We start from the raw sequence: 21,952 nt of genomic DNA on the forward strand, positions 1-21,952 counted from the left end.
TTAATGCAAATATCTAATCAGCCAATGAGAGTAACTCAGTGCATTAAGGTATATAGACCAGGGGAAGTTCAAACCAAGCATTAGAATGGGCAGGAATAGGAAAGCAACAGTAATTCCTCAAAACCATGTCATGCAGAAGAGCATCTTTGACTTTACAACATGTCTGACTTTGCAGACCACACTAGGTGCCACTCTTTTCAGCTAACAACAGGAAACTGACTCACAGACTCACCATAATTGGATAGATTATTGGCAGGAAAAAAAATCCCCAGTGTGGTGAATCTCAATTTTTGCTGCAAAATTTGAATGCTAGGGCCTGTATTTGATGTAAACAACATGAAAACATTGATCCATCCTGCCTTGTTCTTGCTCATTTTCTTGGGAGCCTCTGTAAATAATTCAGAGGCTGTATTTTTAAAATTGTTTATGTAAAAAATAAACCTTGAAACTAGAGACTCAATCTAACAAAGGTCAGAACCCCTATCGATTTTAGGATTCAAAACGTAGTATGTTCTTTATTTTTGAGGACAGATTCCTCAGCAGGGAGGATACCAGAAGTGCATATATTTCTGCAGGGATATTTAAGGAGTTGTTGTTCTTTAGTTCTCTGAAGTCCAGCAACAGTCCTTGCCAGGGCAGTCCCCCCTACCATCCATCCTCTTTTTTTTCTTCAGAAACTTTGTGTGATTTTTTTTTTTTTTTTTGCACAGGTGCTTGGATCATTATCATGTTAGAATTTTTCCATGAGGCTCATGGAGACTGGGAGTCATCTTGTCAGCCAGTATTTTGGGTGATTTTATCTCATCTCTTTCATCTCCCCGATACCTTTTCCACTCATGCAGCCATGTATCATCACACTCAGCTCAGTGCTTCACTGACAACACTATGCATTCACTGCGGTATCCCTGGCCAGGTTCATGCCAAAACATGCTGAATCTTAGCTGAGCACATTTATTTTGGTCTCATCTAACTTAACAAGGAGCTGTCAATATTCATCACATTCTAGCAAGTTTTGTCGTGCATTTTTTGTACTTATTAGCAAGTTTTCTTTCCCCCTTTTTGGATACTGTCCATAAACATTGAGTTCTGTAACTTGTTGTACAAATTGTAATTTTCATTGTCAGTTCAGTTCAGTTCAGTTCAGTTCATTTTTATTTCAAACATTTCAAACATGTGCCTTCACAATCATTACAAAATATCATTCCATTATTTGTTTGAAAAGGAGTAGGCTGAAGTATTTACTTATTTGTCCCTACCCCCTCAAGTTTTACCTCTCATTCATTTAATTTTTTTTTGTCTTAAATTAAACAAACAACATATGAAACATATAAACATATGAAGTAAAACAAAACATAACATACATAAATCAAAAACAAGAAATTAGCAAGCCCCACCACAGTATAGTTTCTTTCATATGAAAAATACAGAATGTGTATATTTGCAGATACACAAGTTATGGAAAAACAACAAACCAAAACAAAACAAAAAACAACCAAAAAAGAACCGCAACACCATTACCAGCAACATTACCGTCCTGGGTTAACCCCGTTTTCTTCATTCTTATACTTATTTAAAATTAGGTTTTTATATTTTACTTTAAACTGTTTTATGTTTTGACTGTCTTTTATTTCTTCTGTTAGACTGTTCCATAATTTAACTCCTGAAATTGAGATTGACATAGTTCTTAAAGTTGTTCTAGCACTTTGTATTTTTAAATTCCATTTCCCTCTTAAGTTATACCCACCTTCTCTTTCTATGAACAATTTACAGATTTCTTTGGGAAGCAATTTATTTCTGACTTTATACATTATTTGCGCTGTTTTAAGCTTCACCAAGTCTTGGAATTTAATAGCTTGCATTTTGACAAAGAGTGCATTTGTATGGTCCCTGTACCCTACATTATTTATTAATCTAATGGCCCTTTTCTGTATTATAGTTATTGTTTGTGTGTTACTTTTGTATGTGTTTCCCCAGACCTCTACACAGTAGCTCATATATGGCAGTAGTAAAGCACAGTATAAAATGTGCAGTGCTTTCTGATCCAACATATGCTTTGCTTTTCCCAGGACGGCAATGCCCCGTGCCAATTTCCCCCGAACATAAGTAATGTGTGGCTTCCAACAGAGCTTGTGGTCAATGATCACCCCAAGAAATTTTATTTCATTTACTCTTTCTAAATATACATTGTCAACACATATTTCTACTTCGATGTTTTTCTTTTGGTTTCCAAACAACATAAATTTGGTTTTATCGAGATTCAATGATAATTTATTTATATCAAACCACTTCTTTAATATCGTTAATTCCTGTGTGATCATTTCCAAAACCTGTGGCAATTCCCCACCTGCACACAGTATATTTGTGTCATCTGCAAATATTACAAACTTTAAAATCTCCGATACTCTGCAGATATCATTTAAGTACATAATAAACATTTTTGGACCCAGTACTGAACCTTGAGGTACTCCACAAGCTATATCCATCAAATTAGATTTATATTCATTTATTTGTACATATTGTTGCCTATTCCCTACATAGCTTTTTAACCATTCCAAAACCACTCCCCTAAACCCGTACTTTTCCAGTTTTTTTAATAGAATTTCATGATTAACAGTATCAAACGCCTTCTTTAGATCTAAGAAAACTCCGAGCGCATACCTCTTATTATCCATACATTCCGTTATCTTTTCCATTAATTAATTTTCATTGTCAACCCCAGTGCCAAGTGTAAAGCATTTTGCTGTTCAGTTTTCAGAACTAGATAGTGCAAATAGTATCTTTGCTGTTAAGTTAGTAGCATTGGCACTGTGTCTGTGAGTGCCGACACAATGGTGCATTTTTGCTGCTGCAACTGTGTTTAGAGTCATTTTTATTTGGCAACAATCTTCCAGTTTCTTCACCGAGCAGCTTTATAATGTGTTTATATGTGTAATTTTTCATATTGTCTGGTCAAACTGCAGTTGGCCTCAGTTTGGATGCAGTGATCTTAGTTGTTCTTGCTTGCGTGTCAGTAATCATAGGTGTTGTCACTTGTCATAATGAGTCTCTACAGTTCTGACTTTTTAAAGTATCTTGATTATTCATAACAGGAAGTACTCTAATTGTCAGCTTATGAATAATTCAACAATAAGCGGTGATACAATTTTGAATCACTTAACACTGAAGTGATAATGTTTTCAAACTGCATGTATGTTTAAAAATCAGTCCTGTCAAAACTACACAGCATCACTTGAAGAAATGAGTTGTAGTTGTTATAGTGACTCTACCCAATATTGTACAAGTTCTAGAAGAACTGTGTGCCTGTTGCATTTTTTGATCTTCCTCTCCCAGTCGATCTGTGTCGATGTCACTTTCCCCTAGCTTTAGGTTTAAACTTATTCTCAGACTTCTTGTCTAACTTTTCTGCTAACTCTGAGTTCGGTAAAGTGCACAATACAGCCGGGTGGATTTGTCCAAAAACTCTCTTGCACTTGTCAGAGGAATCGATTGGGTAATGCTAATCTGGACTCTATGCTGATGAGAGTTGTCATCGACCTGTCACAAAGGTCCATAAGTGAGATTTTGCCTGACTGAAAAGGCAGCAGGCTGTCAGAGAGGGGGAGAATTTTGTTTTCTTGTCTGCTTGACAATCAAACCTGTTATATTTAAAGACAAGGAGCAATCCCCCGAGGAAAGCTCTATCAAAGTGATTTGACCCATTGAGTGGCGGATTGACACCCAAGCATCGTGTATATGTGTTGATGTGTGTATGTATGCAGATGTTTTGTTAGTTTTCTGTAGTTATTTGTAGTTTGTCCGTATCAAATGAATGATGTGTGTGGAGTCAGTCAGCAAGCTGTGTCACTGTATCTATCCTTTAAGGGTACTATAGGCCAACAATAACAAGGGCCACGAAAGGGAAATGAAAAAAGCCATAATTAGAGGCACAATGAAATCCTAATGCAATTACATGGAGTTCTTTCTGCAGAAAACAACAGGATTAAAGTTTAAATGACTTATTTGCAAAGACAAGCAATATAACAGTCTTCAGCCATGTTAACGGGGTTTGAGGGCACAGAATGCAAAATTCATCATGCATTATTAATAAGTTTTATATTAAAAAGACAAAAACAAGAACTAGGAAAACAGATCTTGACAATAGTGTGGCAGATAGTCAGTTTTTACTGTTGTTATCCTGTGGCATATGGAAGACTAAAGTGCTAAAAATTACACAAATACAAACACCTTTTCAGAGATATTTTTTATCTTCTGCCACTTGCCTGGCAGAAGATGGATCTGGTCTCTCTGTGACCTGCAGGGACAGCAGTCTAAGCAGAGAAGCCCAAACCTCCCTCTACCCGGACTACCTCTTTGTCCTCTCCCGAGGAGACAACAAGGCATTTCTAGCCAGCTGAGACATATAATCATCTCTCCAGTGTGTCCTGGGTCTGCCCCATGGCCTCCTCCCAGTAGAACATGCTCAAAACACCTCAGTTAGGAGGTGTCCCAGGAGGCATCCTAGCCATACCTAAACCACCTCAACTGCCTGCCAGTTTTTTGTAAGCACACAGGTTTGTCTGCTAGACACTGACTGCAAAGCACCAGCTACGCATTTAAGGCGAACTTTAAACACACTCAAAAAAGAACAAGAAGAATGAGCAGGCTCCTGCTGGTATCTGTTTCTTTCTTCGTTCACGTATAATCCAAAGAATTCAAAGGACCAGGGCTCTCTCTGACAACTGCCAGTATTCCCAGCTATAGCTTGTTACAGTTGGTCAAAAAGACCACAAAAAAAGGAAATGTGTCTCTTTCTGAGGCCATCTTTCTAAACTAGCTAATAAAGCATATGGAAACAGAGTAACTAACCACTAAAGACATACTGTATGCTAACTAAGCAGGGCTGTCCATGAACCTTTCACTGTAGCTAACAGCTAGAATTACCACAGATGTTTCACTGGGTCCTGCATTTTTCTTAGGAGATCTTTTTACAGAGATGAATTAACTTGCAATCCACAGCTTATGTTGGGCCCTTACTTTGATGCTGGTTGCTAATTAACCCCAAATCTTTACATCTAATCTAATTTTTTAAAAAAATATATAGCCTGCTCAGCGAGCTTTAAAAAAAGCTAGAGGGTTGTTTACAAAACCTTCTACTGTTTGAAAGTTTTTACAAGTGTCCTCTAGCCAAAAAGATTGCCATTATTATTTTTTTTAACCAATTTGTTGTGTTGCAGTGTGCAGAATGCTTTTGGCTGAAAGCCACAAAAACAACACGCTGACAGATTTCACCAAGTAAAGAAGGTAGTCTGCTGCTTTAAATGAAATCCTTTTAACCTAGTTAAAACTTCTCAACCTTGAGGCCCTGATTCATCAGACATAACTTGACCAAGTGTCTTTAGATTTAGACAGGCAATCATGAGGTAATTATCCTAAGTAATGAGAATTCATAAATGGTAGCCTGTCTGTTATCCTGTGTTTTTACGTAAATATCCATTTCATTCCCCTAAACAAGACGTCAGCTAAGCGTTTTTCACCAGAGGGCGATCAAGACAGTCGTTAGTAACAGGTATGTGCAACTCTTGTCTACCTGTAAATAATTCCAAGGCTCATCTCATCTCACATCAAATATTTAAGTGGTTCCCAGAGTAATAAAGTTAGGATTGATTAGAGGACGTGCCCCTGCGTTAGAACGCCTCAGGCGGGATGAAACCAATAAGAGAGGTAATTATAAGAAGAGAAATGGGAGAAAGATCGAGAAGCAAGATACACTTGACTACACTTGTGTCTATCCTTGTGTTGGCATTTCTAGTTAACAAATGTGCAGGCAAGGGATAAGCATTTAGTTTAACTTAGGTACTGTCCCAAACTGCTTTCATATCTGCAAAGCAAGGCAGACTAATTGAATCTATGTAAATATCTTTGCATACCTGGTGAGGTGTGCAGTCAAGCGGCTTGTCATTATTAAATTCAATCCATGTGTGAAGGCTTATGTTCAAAGTCATAAACTGCCTTTAAATTTATTCTATATTTAGACTATATGAATACTATACAGGTAACTCCAAAGCACATGTCTGCCATCTAGTGTTAAGCTCTAGTAATCACACTGTTTCTGAGAGGCTGCTCATGGCTGTTTCAGTGTGGTAGTGGCTTTCCCAGACATTTCCCCTGAACTTTAAAAGCTGCTTAAAATATATTAATAGTCCAGGAGCAGATATAGTGTCCCTGTAGTTTGAAGCTAAAAGGGTGAAAATACAGGGTAGGTGATATGGTTCAGGAAATCCTGAATAACGTTGAAACAATGAACACATGGCAGAGTGGGTGAGGGAAAAAAAAGAAAGCATAAATATGCAGGTGTTAGACATATCATCGTACTTACAAGAAACATGACCAGGACGCACGAATGGGGAAGAAAGTGTATTTAAGTGACTTTGAACATGGTGTGGTTGTTGGCACAAGACACACTCTCCCACATACTTCAGAAACTGCAGGTCTACTGGGATTTTCTGGCGCTAGGGTTTACAGAGAATAGTCTGAAAAGATGAAACATCAAGTGAGCACCAATTCTCTTGCTGATAAGAGGTCAGAAGAGTGCGAGATTGTGGCCAGCTTATAGAAGCTGATAGAAGGGCGATATTAACTCAAATAACCACTCATTGCAACCAATTTGTGCAGAAGAGTATGACTGAAAGCACAGCTCTGAAGCAGATGGGCTTGAGCAGCAGAAGACCAAATCAGGTGTCACAGCTAACATGAAACTGAGACTATAAACTCACCAAAATTAAAGAGTAGGAATGAGGACTCAATTTGTGCTACGACATTTAATCGTAAGGTCAGAATGTGTCAGTAACATAAAAGCACGGATCCATCTTACCCTGCTTTGGCAGTTCAGATGTTATAATGGTGTGGTAAATATTTTCACTGCATGTATTTGGAACCAACTGAGTATTGTTGTACACAATGGATGTGAAGCTGACAAATCTGCAGGAAGCGCATGATCGTGTTGATACGGACCCAGCACCTTGTTGAATCTGTGCCATGAAGAATTAAAGCATTTGTGAAGGCAACAAGAGGTCCAACCCAGTAATAGCAAGCTATAAATAATAAAAGGGCCAGTGAGTGTACATTTGTAAGAAAAAAAGAGAAAGAAACCCAGTTTATATATTTAAATGAAAAATGGTCTGTTATTATCTCAATTTGCACAATCTTAAAAATTTGCTAACAATGTTTCTGAACGTTCGTTATTCATGCTTGAAAATTACTTTAACAAAACTAATTGTGAAGTTTGACTTCAGTACAGACACTTACACACATAATTTGAAATTATTTTATTATTTAAAGCTTCCCAAAGATATCCAAACGTTCAAAGATTTAGCACAAAGTTGAATTAGCGATAACACATAGGAAAACAACATTCTCAGTATTGCTGCCTTTGAATAGGAATTCACAATTATTTCAAGCACTTATGAAATGATTCAACATGAAGAGCATCACTATAGAAAGTTTTAGATGTAACGTGATTTATTTATTCTAATCCTTGATTCACTTATTGCCCAAATTTAAACAGCACAGTGTGACACTAAAACAGCAGAATTGCCTAATCCGTGTCGTGACGCATGTAGTTGCAAAAGTTAGCATTTCTGAAAATACACATAAATAAATAGTTCCTTGATTGAACCTTACAAAGTAGATGCAAACAAGAAGAAGAAATCAAAAAATTCTGATTAAAGTAAACGGGAAGAGCCCAGAGACATTTGTGTATTTCCAGATTTCAGAGGAAAGTGTGGAACACACGGGTTTTCAGACTTTTTGTCCGTGGAATATTCCTTGTAGAGAACTTGAGCAGCTTGTACAAATTTGAGCAGCTTCCAAAGCTGGAAAAGGGGGACCAGTGAGCAGTCCGTTTGTTCCCATGAAGGTTCCAGAAAGAGGACGAGCAGCGCTGGAAAACCTCGATGCTGACTGCGTACTGACCCGGCCCCCAGTGAGACACACGCACCAGAGTCACAGAAGAGTCAAAACCACAGGTGTGAGGAGAAACGCCGTGAAACACAGACTCCCCCGGCCTCACAGACGCTCCTCTCTCCCACACCCTTCTGGCCTCCTCTGCTAATCCCATTCCACTGATGTTACAGAGGGCCTGAAGGCACACATCCCCCAGGGCCTCCTTATCAGGAAACTGGAGCAGGATGGCAACAAGACGAGGCACCGCACCTTGGCGTAGTAATAGTTGCTGCAGCTTAGCTGAAGGGGAAAGTGAGCACTGAATATTAAATCAATTTATTGAGCCAACTTTATTTATTTACTTTTACATGGGACTTGTTTTAAACAAATTTCCTCACATTGACAGATTTTTTGTAAGTCAAACATTTAGCAGAAACCCTGTTGGCTGCTTTCTATTTTCCATAAAGAGAATGAATAAGATTGTATTTTCTATTTCAGTACTGTTTAACTAAAAAATAAATAAATCCAGGACATTTGATATATAGCATAAAGCAAATGTAAAATGCAGTGTTGAATTTGATAGAAGCTTCAGACTGTATTAACTTACCGCTATCATAAGACATGCGTGAGACGGCCCTCGCTGCGTGGAAAAGCAATTCTTGGTCTGAACTGGTCAGGACCGACAACAAAGCCGCAACCAAGCCCGTGTCACCAAAACCTTTACGAATCACAGCTGATGGGAAGAAGAAGAAACCTTGATAAAGTGTATTGATAAATAATATACAGTAAAGAAAGAAGACTTTGTACTAGACTAATAACACTTGAAGCAACAGAGAGAGAAAGCTTTCGGGTTCACCAGCAAACCTATAGATTAACATTATACTTTATTTGTATTAAATAATAAACTGTACATAGATAAAGAACAATATAAGCATTGATTACTTACATTCCCTGGCAAGTTCAGCCACTAGTTTTGCAGTCAGCACACTCAGAGGCCCTCTGCTTCTCAGGCTCAGAGCAAGGATTGGCAAGATCCCACTGATCACCACCTGCTCAGCAGCACCTTTCTCTGGACACAAGTGGAATTGCATATTTAAAAATAATTAATATTTTTGACACTACCAACACTTGTTGGATTCCCTTTATATAGCCTTAGAAGAGTTTGTCTCTTAAGAGACTGCATAGACTATATGTCAAGTTACCTGAACTGAATCTTGTAATCTGTTTTTTTGCGTGACCTCTCTGACGCTTAATTCCCTCTGCCGCCTTCTTATCCTGCTGTTGACTTGCTGGGAGACACAAATATAGCTTAACCTCTTCTTAGTGCTTACAACTGCCTTGCACATCTCGCTTCATGGGGCCATTTCTTATCAGTGTGGTTTTGCGGCCTATGATATAGGTGCTGTTAAATATTCCTACATGTTCGTATACATTGCATGCACCTGTGACATTAACCCCTCATTAGATTTACATCACACACAAAAAACAAACAAAAGGCATCAAATATTTTATATTGCTTTGCATAGTGTTATACCTAAAGGAACTTACTCTTCTCCTTAATGCTGGCCATCACTGTGTTCAAATGGGGTTTAAGCTCATCTTCAATGAGCTCCACACCGAGGACTCTGATAGCGCCTAAGGCATTGTTTAAGTTGTCTGCAGGGGCAATCAGGAAAATGGAAATATTAAGAATTATAAAAGGATGGCATAAGAAATATGAATGTTACAAAGAGCTGGGCAGGGCATGAAACAAAGCACGAGAGAAATAATGTTTTACTGCACTTTGAACAGTAAATATAAGAACATGAAAAAGGTGCTCCTCGTGTAAAACCTCCACACACGAAATCTAGATGTCAGCTTCTTTCTTGTTTACATTCAACTGATCAGCATTTTTTTAAGTACATGCTGAACCATGTCATCCTATGAGAAAAGCTCTTTGAAGCTAAACTTGTGCCCGGTGCTGCTTTGAGTCACATGTTTAGCAGTTATACTGTTTACTGTTTATTAGCATTCTGTTTGTTAATGCTGTTACACAGAAAGAGAAAGCCAAGGATTAGCTTAAAGCAGGAGCGTCAAACTCATTTTACATCAAGGGGCAGACCAGTGAAACCACTGCCTACAGTAATGACCTAAAGAATTCCTCCAATTGGTTCTGTCTTTCTTTACTTAGAAGTCTATAGACAAAAAAAGGACAATTTAACAATATGTCTCAGCTTTTCTGCGTTATAAAGAAATGCTGCTGTAGTAAATGTTTTTTAAATCCATCAACAAGACTCACTGGGCGAGTAGTAATAATAAAAAAGCTTTTATTTTTCTAAAGTAATGGTTTATCTGTTACTTACTCTTACTTACGGTCTTTGTCAGTTAGAAGACAAAATAAATGTAAAATAAAAAGTAAAATAAATGAAAATACAGTTTATGCTCTTCTTCTTTAAAATTTCTATATTTTTACAGAGTTATCCAATAGGCCAGACTGGACCATTTGGTGGGCCCTAAGTTTGATATCCCAGACTTAAATAAATCAAACACAACGATTAACTCTGAACAAGCAGTGTCTGCATGGTGATATTTGATAGCAAGCAATACACGTAGGTGAGATTTTGGATGCTAAACTACAAAGATGGACAATTTAAAAGTTAGAGCTAGATGGAAAGTTGTGGGACTGTGATTGGAGAAGGTTAGGGTCAGGTTTGTACCAGATGTACAGGATTCTAGTTAGACCAACAAAGACAGTGCAAAGTTAAAAAAGCATAAAACATTTTCCCTAGATACAAAAAAGACATAAAAATGATGTTTAAAAAAAAAGGTAAGCCAAGTATTAATAAGTAGGATGTATTATATATAAAATTCAGAGAATTAGGGTCAGTTTTGTAAGCTCTCATATATACAATGTCAAAAGTGTTACTGTGTTTTTGTAAAACTGTATGTAAAAGGATGTCTGGACAACTACTGAGGATAAGCATCAAAGCTTACTAATCACAAGAAGATATTCAATAATATAATATAAATCTTTCATAAGAAGAGGTCTGCCATCCTTACCGGTTATAGCCAAACAATTTGGATTTGAAGTTAGTTGAATTTACTAGACAACAGTCAAATTTGTAGAATACTAATATCCAACTGCACGACCTGCTGAACTTGCATTAAAGGTTTTGTTGTGTGTATATATACACTAGTATCGGTATATAGCCTGCATATACTTGTGCAAAGCAGAAAAAACAGAGTTAACGAAACAGTGCTGCAGTAGAAACTTGGCACACCTCACTGCTAACTAATCAAATCTGATTTACACTCTCTTCTGCTGTGGCCATCAGTTCATGTTTGGATACAAAAAACATTGTTTGTACAGAAAAGATGATCATTCACCAAGTATAAAGCTTCGGTTAGAGTGTTGCTCTTGTAACATAACTGTGATCAGACACATTTCAGCTTTGTTCTCACCGTGAAATCCATTTAAGTGAAGACGTAATGGAGTGAAGTTATCATGCATATAAACTGTATTACCACACAGCAGTGATGTAAATGGAAACAAATCGATGCCATTGTTGTTCATGGTTGTGCACTATGAAGCTCAGACTTGAGGGTTGTGCAACTGTCACATTGCACAGGAATTAACAACAAAGACTGGTTGGACTGATGAAAACACATGTTGAAGAACAGGCTGAACATAGCATTGCCAGTTAAAAATTGTTTTATGAAAATTGGAATGGCCCTTTACAAATTCATAGAAACTACAGGAGAGCTTGTTGGTTTGAATCTTATCTTAGTTATAAATACAAAAAAATTTATTTCAAACAAGACAGCTAACATCTACCTAAGTGCAGACAGTTTTATGTGAAGCACAAAAACAACAACCACCACCATGCAGGTGCTATTCCCTATTGTTAGTGTTGCAATCACAACAACATCAAAAGCCAATATCTACGATCTGTGACTTCTAACAATTTTCTTTACAGTGTAACATATTCAGTCATGCCACTCTTCTACTCACCATTTGGTGTGTAAGGTTGCAGTCGACTGGATCTGTTTTTGTCCCTCTGGGAATGCATGTGTTTGTGTGAGAGGGGCACATTGGGGTGCCCCATTGTGCTCCGTGCTGCCATCTCTGGACCAGTCGTACCTATCTTAGATCGACATGTTTCAAAATGCACAGCACTTTTTAAAAGCTGTCGTCTTTTTTCTTTTAGTGCCGTATTTTCGAGTCATTAGCTGCTGCTTGGAGGACCCCCTATTTCAACTTACACATCCTTTTGACGACAGTGTATTTCATACCTCCCTGCACTGTTGCTTTTTTCCCTCTATTTTCCTACAGGTCTATCTACTCTGGCTTCCTTGTGCTCCAGCTGACTCTGTGTTCCCTGTCAGGGTTAATACAGAGCAAATCCTCACTAAAGCTGTTCTCTCTTCCACTCACCACTTGTGGATGTGTGTGCGTGTGCACTGTTAAGGTATTAGCACTTGGCTGACTCTGCTGAGTGTATTTCTATACTCCCGTAATGCCTTTCACCTTCTATAAAAATCCAAGTCAAAACAGCACAGACATATGGACATCTGTTCTTGTATACAACCTTATTATTAGGCGTAATTTTTCCCCATTGTGTCAGTTTGGATTAGAATTGAATCTGATGAGTTTATTACAACAACAGGTGAAACGCACTGAAAAGCAGTTATTCATCTGCTTATAAAACAAGATTCTTTTGAGAGGTTTGAGTATTTATGTGGGTTTGACTTTGGCTAGTACAGCTTTTCTAAATGTTGCTGCAGACAGTGCACTCTGCCAATTTGCAAAAACTGCTTTTCTGGATTTCAAGGAACAGGGTGAAGAGTACAACAAACTGCATCTATGCAGGGTGAACCCTCCCCTGCCCTCCGGTGCCAGACACCACTGGATGGGACACGAAATAGGTCAGAGTTGAAATAGCCTCAAAATGGGGACCTACAAAAATGTTAAGCTGGTGGTTATAATTTTGTTTTCAATCTTTAATCCAACTCTGGCACTCCAATTCTTCTCTATTAACTGATTATTTTAAACTAGATTTATATCCTCCCATGTACAACCAAATCAGCTCAAGCAGTGGGGTCTCCATTAGTGTCTGGCACCATTGGTTGCAGGTATTTTGGGATGTAGGGTGGTGCCACCCCAATCTGAGTTGGTTGCTTTTGTGACGCCCACAAGTGTATGGTCACAATTGTAATTTTTTTGTGGATTGTTTTGATGTAAAAGACCTGATTTTATGGTGGTATTGCACTTTTCATTTAGCGTTATGGACAATGTAATTGCGTGGCATTGCCACAAGGGGGAGATAGTGGTGAGTGCGATAGGCTGTTGCAACGCGTCTCGGCCTCAGACGAGGAAGAGCCTGCAGACCGAACGCAACTGATGTCTCCTGTCTCTGCTTTTCTGTTAAAAAAACAGTTTAAAAACAGACCCCATCGAAGGCCTGTAACATAATTTTGGTGGCCCGTACGGGGATCAGCATGCTACGTGGGTGACTGCTGATCCTTTAATCAACGAACCAGAGACAGCCATCACAGGGCAGGCGTGTTGGAACAGCAGACGTGCAACTGAGGCAGCAGCGGGACCTGTGTCGAGGAGGGGAACCCCTGCTGGAGAGGTGACGGGCTGCGTGTTTGAGCTGACTGCACTGTGAGGAGTGCTAGCCAAAAGACACAGAATGGAGGACAGTGAAAGAAAAGAACTGGCTTGGCAGATCAGAAAGAGTCTTTATGCACTGACAGCAGAGGAACTCTTCCAGATTGCTACAAACATCACACCAGTACCTGATGTGGACCCCGCAAGTGTAAGACGTGGTGATGAGGAAAGTTGTTTTGATTATGTTTGTGCTTATCTACGCTGTAAGACATTGCTTGACTTAGAGGATCAGGGGTTTTCACACCTACTGCTGTTGAAAGATGCTATTATTCATCTCATTGATAGTCATGCCGCTGAAGTATCTCACCCTGTAGTCTCAGAGGAAAATGTTGTTACTCTCACAACACTTAAGCACCCGGAACAGAGTGATGTACTTACCTCAGCTATATTGCCTCTTGAGTCTGTTAATCCACAAATAACAGAGTATGAAATGCTAAAGGCTAACTACGAGGCACTTGGTAAAAAGTTAGCAGATTTACAAGTGACATCCGCAACACAAGACACACCCACCCCCCCTATTACACAGTCACTCCAGCCTCGAGCTGAGAGCGTGACAACCAGCCACTCCACCACAGACATGCGACAATCTAAGCCTGATCACATGGTTTCCCTAAGAGACCTGCCATTTTTGCAACGCAGAGAGTTTAAAGTACATGGGGGTCAGGTTGGGGACATTACATCTGACATTAGCTACCATGGACTGTGTAAGCAGATTGAGGAGGGGCTCAAGGTGAAGCACACAGAGGGAGAGATCATTCAAGGTGTGCTCCGTATTATCAAGCCTGGACAGTTTAAGGACATGTTGATCAGTAAAGATGACTTGACCCTCATTGAACTCAAAAGCTTACTACGTTCACACCTGAGTGAGAAGAGTGGGAGTGAGTTATTTCAGGAATTGTTGAGCACTAAGCAACATGACCATGAAACTCCACAACAGTTCCTCTACAGGATGATTGGACTGAAGCAGAAAGTCATGTTTGCATCCAGGCAGGATAACATGGACGTTGCGTATGAGACACGTACGATCCAAAATGTATTTCTACGCACCATTCATCAAGGTCTTCTACCAAAATATAGTGACATTCGTAATGAACTCAAGCCACTACTATCAGACTACAGTGTGTCAGATGAAGCCTTGATAAGGCAAGTGAACAAAGTGTCAAGCGAAGAGAGTGAGCGACAGCGAAGACTGGGATATTCCACTCGACAAAAGGTAACACATGCTCATACTGCTCAACTTGAACCTGCCAAAGACACTGAAATGACTGACTGTAAATCTAAGAGTAAGAATAAAGTCATAGAAGAGCTGGCTGCGAAGGTGGAAACCCTGACCAAAGTGGTTGAGTCTCTCACAGCCAGTCAGGCTCGTGAACCCACTTGTCAGTGTGCACACCCAAAGCAGAAGCCCAGACAAACTGCAAAACAGTATGGCTGTCCCAAGTGTATTGAAAGTGGGGCTACTTCATGCACTCATTGTTTTATCTGTGGGGAGACAGGTCACAGGGCAGTGGGATGTCTCAAACGAAGCCAACCCAGAAGCTCTAGTTGGCCTCCTGCTGATACACACACGCCCAGAACCAGTGGACAGCCAGACCCAAAATCACGAGGTATGTGCTCAGAAGAGTTTGCTCATGTCAGAAGTAGTTGGGCGACCCTTCCAACGAAAAATGCAGACACAGGGGCAAGTGAGAGAGTGGCACAGCTTGTTGGGAAAAAATGTAAAATCAAGTGTTACATTCATAGCTTTGCAGTGGACTGTTTATTGGACACAGGTGCACAAGTGAGTCTCATTGATCGCCAGTGGGCAAAAACCTACCTCTCTGACCACAAACTCCGGCCACTGACAGAACTTATTGGAGATAAGGCTCTTAGTGTGCTTGGCGTTAATGGCCAGCCATTACCCTACGACGGCTGGGTGGGCGTGATGGTGAGTCTCCCAGAGAATAGTGACCCAAACTTGACTGTACAAGTCCCCTTTTTAGTAAGCAGTGTGCCCATGGACTGCCCCCTGATTGGTTTCAATGTAATTGAACAGCTGATACTGGGGCCAAATGCTAGTACAAACCTCATACCCACCATTGTGAGCCTCCTGCGCAGCGCGATGAACCTCCAGGATGACACAGCGACGGCACTGGTCAACTTCATCCAGACCAAGCTTACCAGTGATAACGTGGTCAGCCAGAGTGTCCTAAAAGTGGGCCTGTATGATGTAGTAATCCCGGCTGGTCAAGTTAAGTATGTTAAGTGTAAAGTCTCCTCTACAGTTGACATGTCCAACCCCCTCGTGCTCTTTGAACCAACTGAGAGCAACCCACAACTGCAACAGCTTGATGTTGGCAACAGCCTCCTCACAGTTTGTGATGCCAGAGTCCCATATGTCAAAGTACCTATTGGCAACCACACTAAGCATGATGTGACCCTCACCGGCAGAGCAGCCCTTGGAACTATTGAACCAATAGCAGGAGTCGTACAAACTGACTTACCAAACCTCGGTGAGCCCAAAGTGACTCAAGATGTCGACTCTGGTGTATCTCAAATACCCCAGCAGTGCAGTGAAGATCAAGCAACACAGGAATGGGATCCACCTGTCGATGTTAGCCACCTGACTGAAGACCAACAAACTGTTGCCAAGAAAATGTTAAGGGAAGAGTCAGGGGCTTTTGCACGTGATGAGAATGACATGGGGTGCATTCCCAGCTTGGAAATGACGATAACACTCAAAGACACAACCCCAATTCAGAAATCGTACACCTCAATTCCAAAACTCCTCTATAAGGAGGTTAAAGAGTATATTGAGGACCTCTTAGCAAGAGGATGGATTGTAAAGTCTAGATCCCCTTACTCTGCGCCAATAGTTTGCGTGCGGAAAAAGGATGGCTCCCTAAGGCTCTGTATCGACTACCGTCTCCTGAACCAGCGCACAGTACCTGATCGCCACCCATTACCAAGAATCCAGGACCTCATTGACACCTTAGGAGGTTACAACTGGTTCTCCATTTTGGACCAGGGAAAAGCCTATCACCAGGGCTTTATAGCAGAAGGATCCCGCCATCTGACTGCATTCATCACCCCCTGGGGCCTTTATGAATGGGTGCGAATTCCCTTCGGTCTTACCAACGCACCTGCTGCATTCCAACGCAGTATGGAAGAAATGCTGGCTCCCCTTCGGGATGAGTGCTGCATCCCATACTTGGATGACATCTTGTGCTACGCCAAGACTTTTGAGGAACATGTGGAAGGGCTGAGGAAAGTCTTGAGAGCCCTGCAGAACTACGGAGTCAAACTCCGGCCGACAAAATGTGACCTATTTAAAAGAGAAGTGAGGTATGTTGGGCGCTTAGTGTCAGCTGAAGGAGTACGCATTGACCCAAAAGATCTCGAGGCAGTGTACGCCCTGAAAAAGGAGACACCTGCCACAGTGGGAGATGTGAGGAGGATTGCTGGGTTCCTGAGTTACTATCGCTCATATATCCAGGATTTCTCGAGAATAGCAAAACCCATTTATGAGCTTTTGCAACCCAAGAAAACCAAAGAGGAGCATCTTCTGGGGAAGGTTACAGGACAGAAGGGGAAAGGCGCACAGTTACCATCCAAAACACCAGTTGAGTGGGCAGAGAAGCACCAGGGTGCCCTGTGTAAGTTGATTGATATGTTGGTAAACCCCCCTGTACTTGCCTACCCGGATTTTGAGCTTCCCTTCGTCCTTCATACAGACGCATCTGATAAAGGACTTGGGGCCGTTCTCTACCAACATCAGAGTGGGAAGCTAAGAGTGATTGGATACGGCTCCCGAACACTGACACCGGCTGAAAAGAATTACAGACTCCACTCGGGCAAGCTTGAGTTTCTCGCCCTCAAGTGGGCTGTCTGCGAGAAGTTCAGGGATTACTTGTTCTATGCCCCGTATTTTACCATCTACACAGACAACAATCCCTTAACTTATGTCATGAGTACCGCCAAGTTGAATGCGGTTGGGTTCAGATGGGTGGGAGAGCTATCAGATTTCAGGTTTGATATAAGGTACAGACCTGGCAAAGTAAATGTTGACGCAGACACCCTGTCGAGGAGTCCCCTTGACATTGACAGATACGTCACTGAATGTACAAAAGAGCTCTCCAAAGAAGCTGTTGCCGCTACTTGGGAGGGATGTGGAGCAGGCAAGCATGGAGATGTCGCATGGATCGCTGCTCTGGTTTTAGCGCAAGGTGACCAGCTTGAACCAGTAATCCAAGAAATGGTCACGCCCATCAATTTGGATGAACTACAAAGGGCTCAAAGAGCAGATCCTGCGATAGGTGAGATCATGAAAATGAAAGACTCAGATCAAAAGCTGACAGATGACATGAGACGGAATGTGAGAGGTCCGGCAAGGAAAATGATGCATGAGTGGACAAAGCTGAGCTTAGAAGACGGAGTTCTGTATCGTAAGACTGCAGAAAAGCGCCAACTAGTCTTACCAGCTAGCTTCAAATCCCTGGTCCTGAAACATCTGCATGATGACATGGGGCATGTCGGGGTAGAAAAAGTTCTCAGCCTGGCGAGGCAACGGTTCTACTGGCCATACATGAGGCGAGACATCGAAGCCTATGTCACCCGGCAGTGTCCGTGCATCAAACAGAAGAAACCGGTGACACATGTCCGAGCTCCCATGTCCAGCATTACCACAAGCTCACCAATGGAATTGGTTTCAGTTGATTACCTCCACTTAGAGCCAAGCAGGGGCGGATATCAGTATATCCTAGTTGTGGTAGACCACTTTACTAGGTATGCCCAGGCCTATCCAACCCGCAACAAGAGTGGCAAAACTGCAGCTGAAAGGATTTTCAGTGATTATATCCCCAGGTTTGGCTACCCTTTAAGGCTGCACCATGATCAGGGGTGGGAGTTTGAGAACGAGCTTTTCCGGACTCTACAACAGTTGAGCAATGTGGGGCACTCTCGAACAACTCCGTACCACCCTCAGGGCAACCCAGCTGAACGCTTTAATCGTACCATCTTGCAGATGCTGAGGACCCTGAGTGAAGAAAAAGAAACCAAAACCAGCTCAAGGAGAGACCGAGTTTCAACCCCACTCTGACGCAAGCTCCGATGAGGATGAGAGTTCAATGTATTATGAGTTGAGGTATGATTTGAGGAGTGGGAACAAAGAGGATGCTCTACATACCTGTAACCATACTGTTGGACCCTCAAGAGGAACAGCTGAGTTCAGCAGAGTGGTCAACTGTGGAGCACCTCAGCCAACAGAAGCAACAGATGAATTGAGGGAACAAGGAATGGAACAGGATGGTGGACACCAAAGCACTGAACTTGACAATGACGTGGGAGAGGAGGAACATGAGAGAGTACGGGAATCAGGAGTCACTGAAGTGCCTTTCACAGTTGACGAAGGAGAAGTTGGACTGCCGCTTTCAGAAAGGGCACAGTATACACCTAACGTGGCCCCGCCGACTAATGAATCAGTTCTAAGAAGGTCTACTAGAGAACGACGGCCTGTTACACATTTCACATATGACACCCTTGGCCAGCCCTCTCTCCGGGTGCATCCATCAGTCAGTTGTGCTGAAGTGCACGAGTCACCAAACACAACACACTACACCATGCCACCATATCCCCTGTTACCTTACTTCCCCCTAGTGCCATATCGCATTCCAACATCTCACTGTGCACACCCAGGCACCTTCCCTGTATATTATAACTGCCCAATCTATACATGTTAGTACACAAGGAATGTGGGTATGTGGGAAGGGGATGTGATTTGAGTTGTTTGAGTAATGAGTATAATGAGTTTTAAAGGGTAAGAGGTTAAATGTCAGGAGCCATTTTCTTTTTGTTGGGGAGTGTGTGACGCCCACAAGTGTATGGTCACAATTGTAATTTTTTTGTGGATTGTTTTGATGTAAAAGACCTGATTTTATGGTGGTATTGCACTTTTCATTTAGCGTTATGGACAATGTAATTGCGTGGCATTGCCACAAGGGGGAGATAGTGGTGAGTGCGATAGGCTGTTGCAACGCGTCTCGGCCTCAGACGAGGAAGAGCCTGCAGACCGAACGCAACTGATGTCTCCTGTCTCTGCTTTTCTGTTAAAAAAACAGGTCAGTAGTTCAAGTTTGCTCACCACAATGTACATATAAAGGCAAGAAACCTTTTTCTGTCTTAGTTTAAAGACCGCAAATGTTGTGAGAGAGTGTGTTTTCACTGACTGAGAGAAAGCTAACTATACCGCCATTTGTAATGGAAGCCGCCATTTCACTCGTAGTCTAAATAGGCAGCTGGTCTTATTACCTGTTTTATTTTGTGACAAATGGAGCTCTTAGACACTTCTTTTATCCTGGCATTATTGGAAGTTACAGTTGATTAGGACCTACCCAGTTCTTATGTGTCAAATGTAAATAGTCTGATGTATACTGTTTGTGGATGATTGTGAACTGTTTGTGAGCAAGGGAAGAATATTTTTGTTTATTGGTTACAAATGTAATATATTGTTTGAATCTGTTAAAGTATAAGAAAAGTATAAAGGTGACATAAGCGGGTTAATTGCAGTGTTAGTGGTGCTGCACAGAAATGTTTTGATGCTGAAATGCAGTAAAATTGGTTACAGATTTATTGTAAATAAGGACGTTCATATACAATGATTATTTTGTAAGTTTATTCTTGTGAGAGTGCAAGGTAACCAAAAGGGTTTGAGCTATGGACCTAATTGAATGTTTGTGTTGTTAAAAGCGAAATGTGTGTGTCTAAATGAAAAGAAAAGGACGTTGTTAAACTCTGTTAATAAATCAGACGAGGAAGAGCCTGCAGACCGAACGCAACTGATGTCTCCTGTCTCTGCTTTTCTGTTAAAAAAACAGTTTAAAAACAGACCCCATCGAAGGCCTGTAACACTTTGGCTCTTTGATATTTTCCTGAGCAGTTTTTTCAGCAGTGGTGGGCATTAACCCGCTTACCCATCATCAAATGCAACTGCCATAGCAGTGAGGGGGTGGGTTCAGACAGCAAGGCTGTTTAAACAGGTAGGGTGACAACACTCTAGGTTTCCCAGATGAACTTTAATATTGCAGCTGATAGGGGTATTTAAAGCCTCTGTCAGCTCCTGCTCCATTTATGAGATAACAAAAAGAACAACAGAAGACAATTCTTAAAACTAGATCATCCTGTTTTACTCAACTCAAGTAAAAACCTCTATTTCCAGTATTCTAGTACAGACGTGAAAATCTAAGGAATAAATACAACATTAAAACAGGAGACAATGTACCACAAGCCAAAAAAATATAATCTACATTTGATATTATCCATGTACCAGATGTTCTGTTGACTGAAAAAATAATGTATGATTGGATTCTAACTGATACCAAGAAACAAAACCTGTTACTGAAGCAGCAAATGATCAATTTAAAAAGATATCTGGAGATTTTGGAAAATGCACTTATTGGCTTTCTTGCAAAGGCTGAGATGACATGACTGACACCACAGCTGTATCAGGTACACAGTAAACATGCAGCAGTTTCACCAGGGGCCCGTTCTTCGTACCTCGCTAAGTAGGTTAGCCGGATTAGATTGTTGACGATTTCGCGTGATCCTGGATCAGTCGGTTCCCCGAAGCTCATCCGGGACTTGCTGTCATAGCAACAGAGCCGTAAGCGTAAACCTGCTCGGGAGCAGGTTTACTTTATGTAAACAGGATTAGATCGCGGCCACGCAGGTATGTCCGCTTCATTTATACGAAAGCAACAGCGATATTCCACCACTGTTTCACCATAAATAAATAACATCAATGTAACTAAAGACAATGCAGCACCTGATCCATTTATTGATTTCACACAGGTCATTTCCTAAAAAAGGGAAATGTACTATTAACATTCTATTACATGTATGTGATTATTACAGATTTAATTCATATTTCAGAGTAGCAATTGTAAATTACTTCGTGTAATCAAGATGAGAGACCACGGCTATAAAAGCGAAGGTGGATTTGGGAAGCCTGTCGCAGCCATGTCCTGTCCGTATACGCGAGCCACCCATTGCGGAAGGTGCAAGATTGATAAGGAGAGTTTTCAGAATTCAGCGTATATTGCGGGACAGACAGGATCCTTTAGCTCAGCGCGACAGTGTGCTCATAGAGAGATATCGATTTTCCCGTGAGGGTATTATTCACTTAACCAACTTGTTGACGAGGGGGTGCAGGACCACCACCTGTCTTTTTTTCCTCTGCCCTTTTCTTGGTTGCTGTTATAAACAAACAGATTATTCCAGGGTCTCTTTCCAAGAGACTAAAAGCAATATAAGTGATAAATATTACCATTCTGTAGGATATTCTTATATTTCACTTTTACCTGTTCCCATGTTCTAGTGGGTCCTGTCGTGGCTCTAATGTGAAAG

The 21,952-nt window shown here is 41.0% G+C and overlaps 1 protein-coding gene across 1 annotated transcript; it reads right to left on the bottom strand.

The window, feature by feature from the left end:
* Positions 1 to 7,747: 7,747 nt before the first annotated feature.
* Positions 7,748 to 12,023, bottom strand: LOC146626986 (rap1 GTPase-GDP dissociation stimulator 1-A). Its single transcript, XM_085360957.1, has 5 exons — positions 11,912 to 12,023; positions 9,469 to 9,576; positions 8,867 to 8,989; positions 8,528 to 8,653; positions 7,748 to 8,220 (listed from the first exon to the last, which is right to left on the bottom strand). Exons 1-5 carry the CDS (start codon positions 12,021 to 12,023, stop codon positions 7,748 to 7,750), a joined length of 942 nt encoding a protein of 313 aa, XP_085217083.1.
* Positions 12,024 to 21,952: the final 9,929 nt, after the last annotated feature.

The sequence above is a fragment of the Diplotaxodon limnothrissa genome, linkage group LG8 (genome assembly GCF_057381915.1).
Source record: "Diplotaxodon limnothrissa isolate DT_005_m linkage group LG8, D_limnothrissa_male_GT1.1, whole genome shotgun sequence".
Taxonomy (NCBI): Eukaryota; Metazoa; Chordata; class Actinopteri; order Cichliformes; family Cichlidae; genus Diplotaxodon; species Diplotaxodon limnothrissa.

Excerpts from the sequence above, each read along its gene's own strand:
- LOC146626986 (XM_085360957.1), bottom strand. The coding sequence starts at position 12,023 with ATGGCAGCACGGAGCACAATGGGGCACCCCAATGTGCCCCTCTCACAC. Across the intron at positions 8,990-9,468 it reads GGCCAGCATTAAGGAGAAGA|AGAAAGGTGCTGCTGAGCAG; the intron begins GTAAGTTCCTTT and ends ACTTGTGTCCAG. Across the intron at positions 8,654-8,866 it reads GGCTGAACTTGCCAGGGAAT|CTGTGATTCGTAAAGGTTTT; the intron begins GTAAGTAATCAA and ends TCTTCCCATCAG.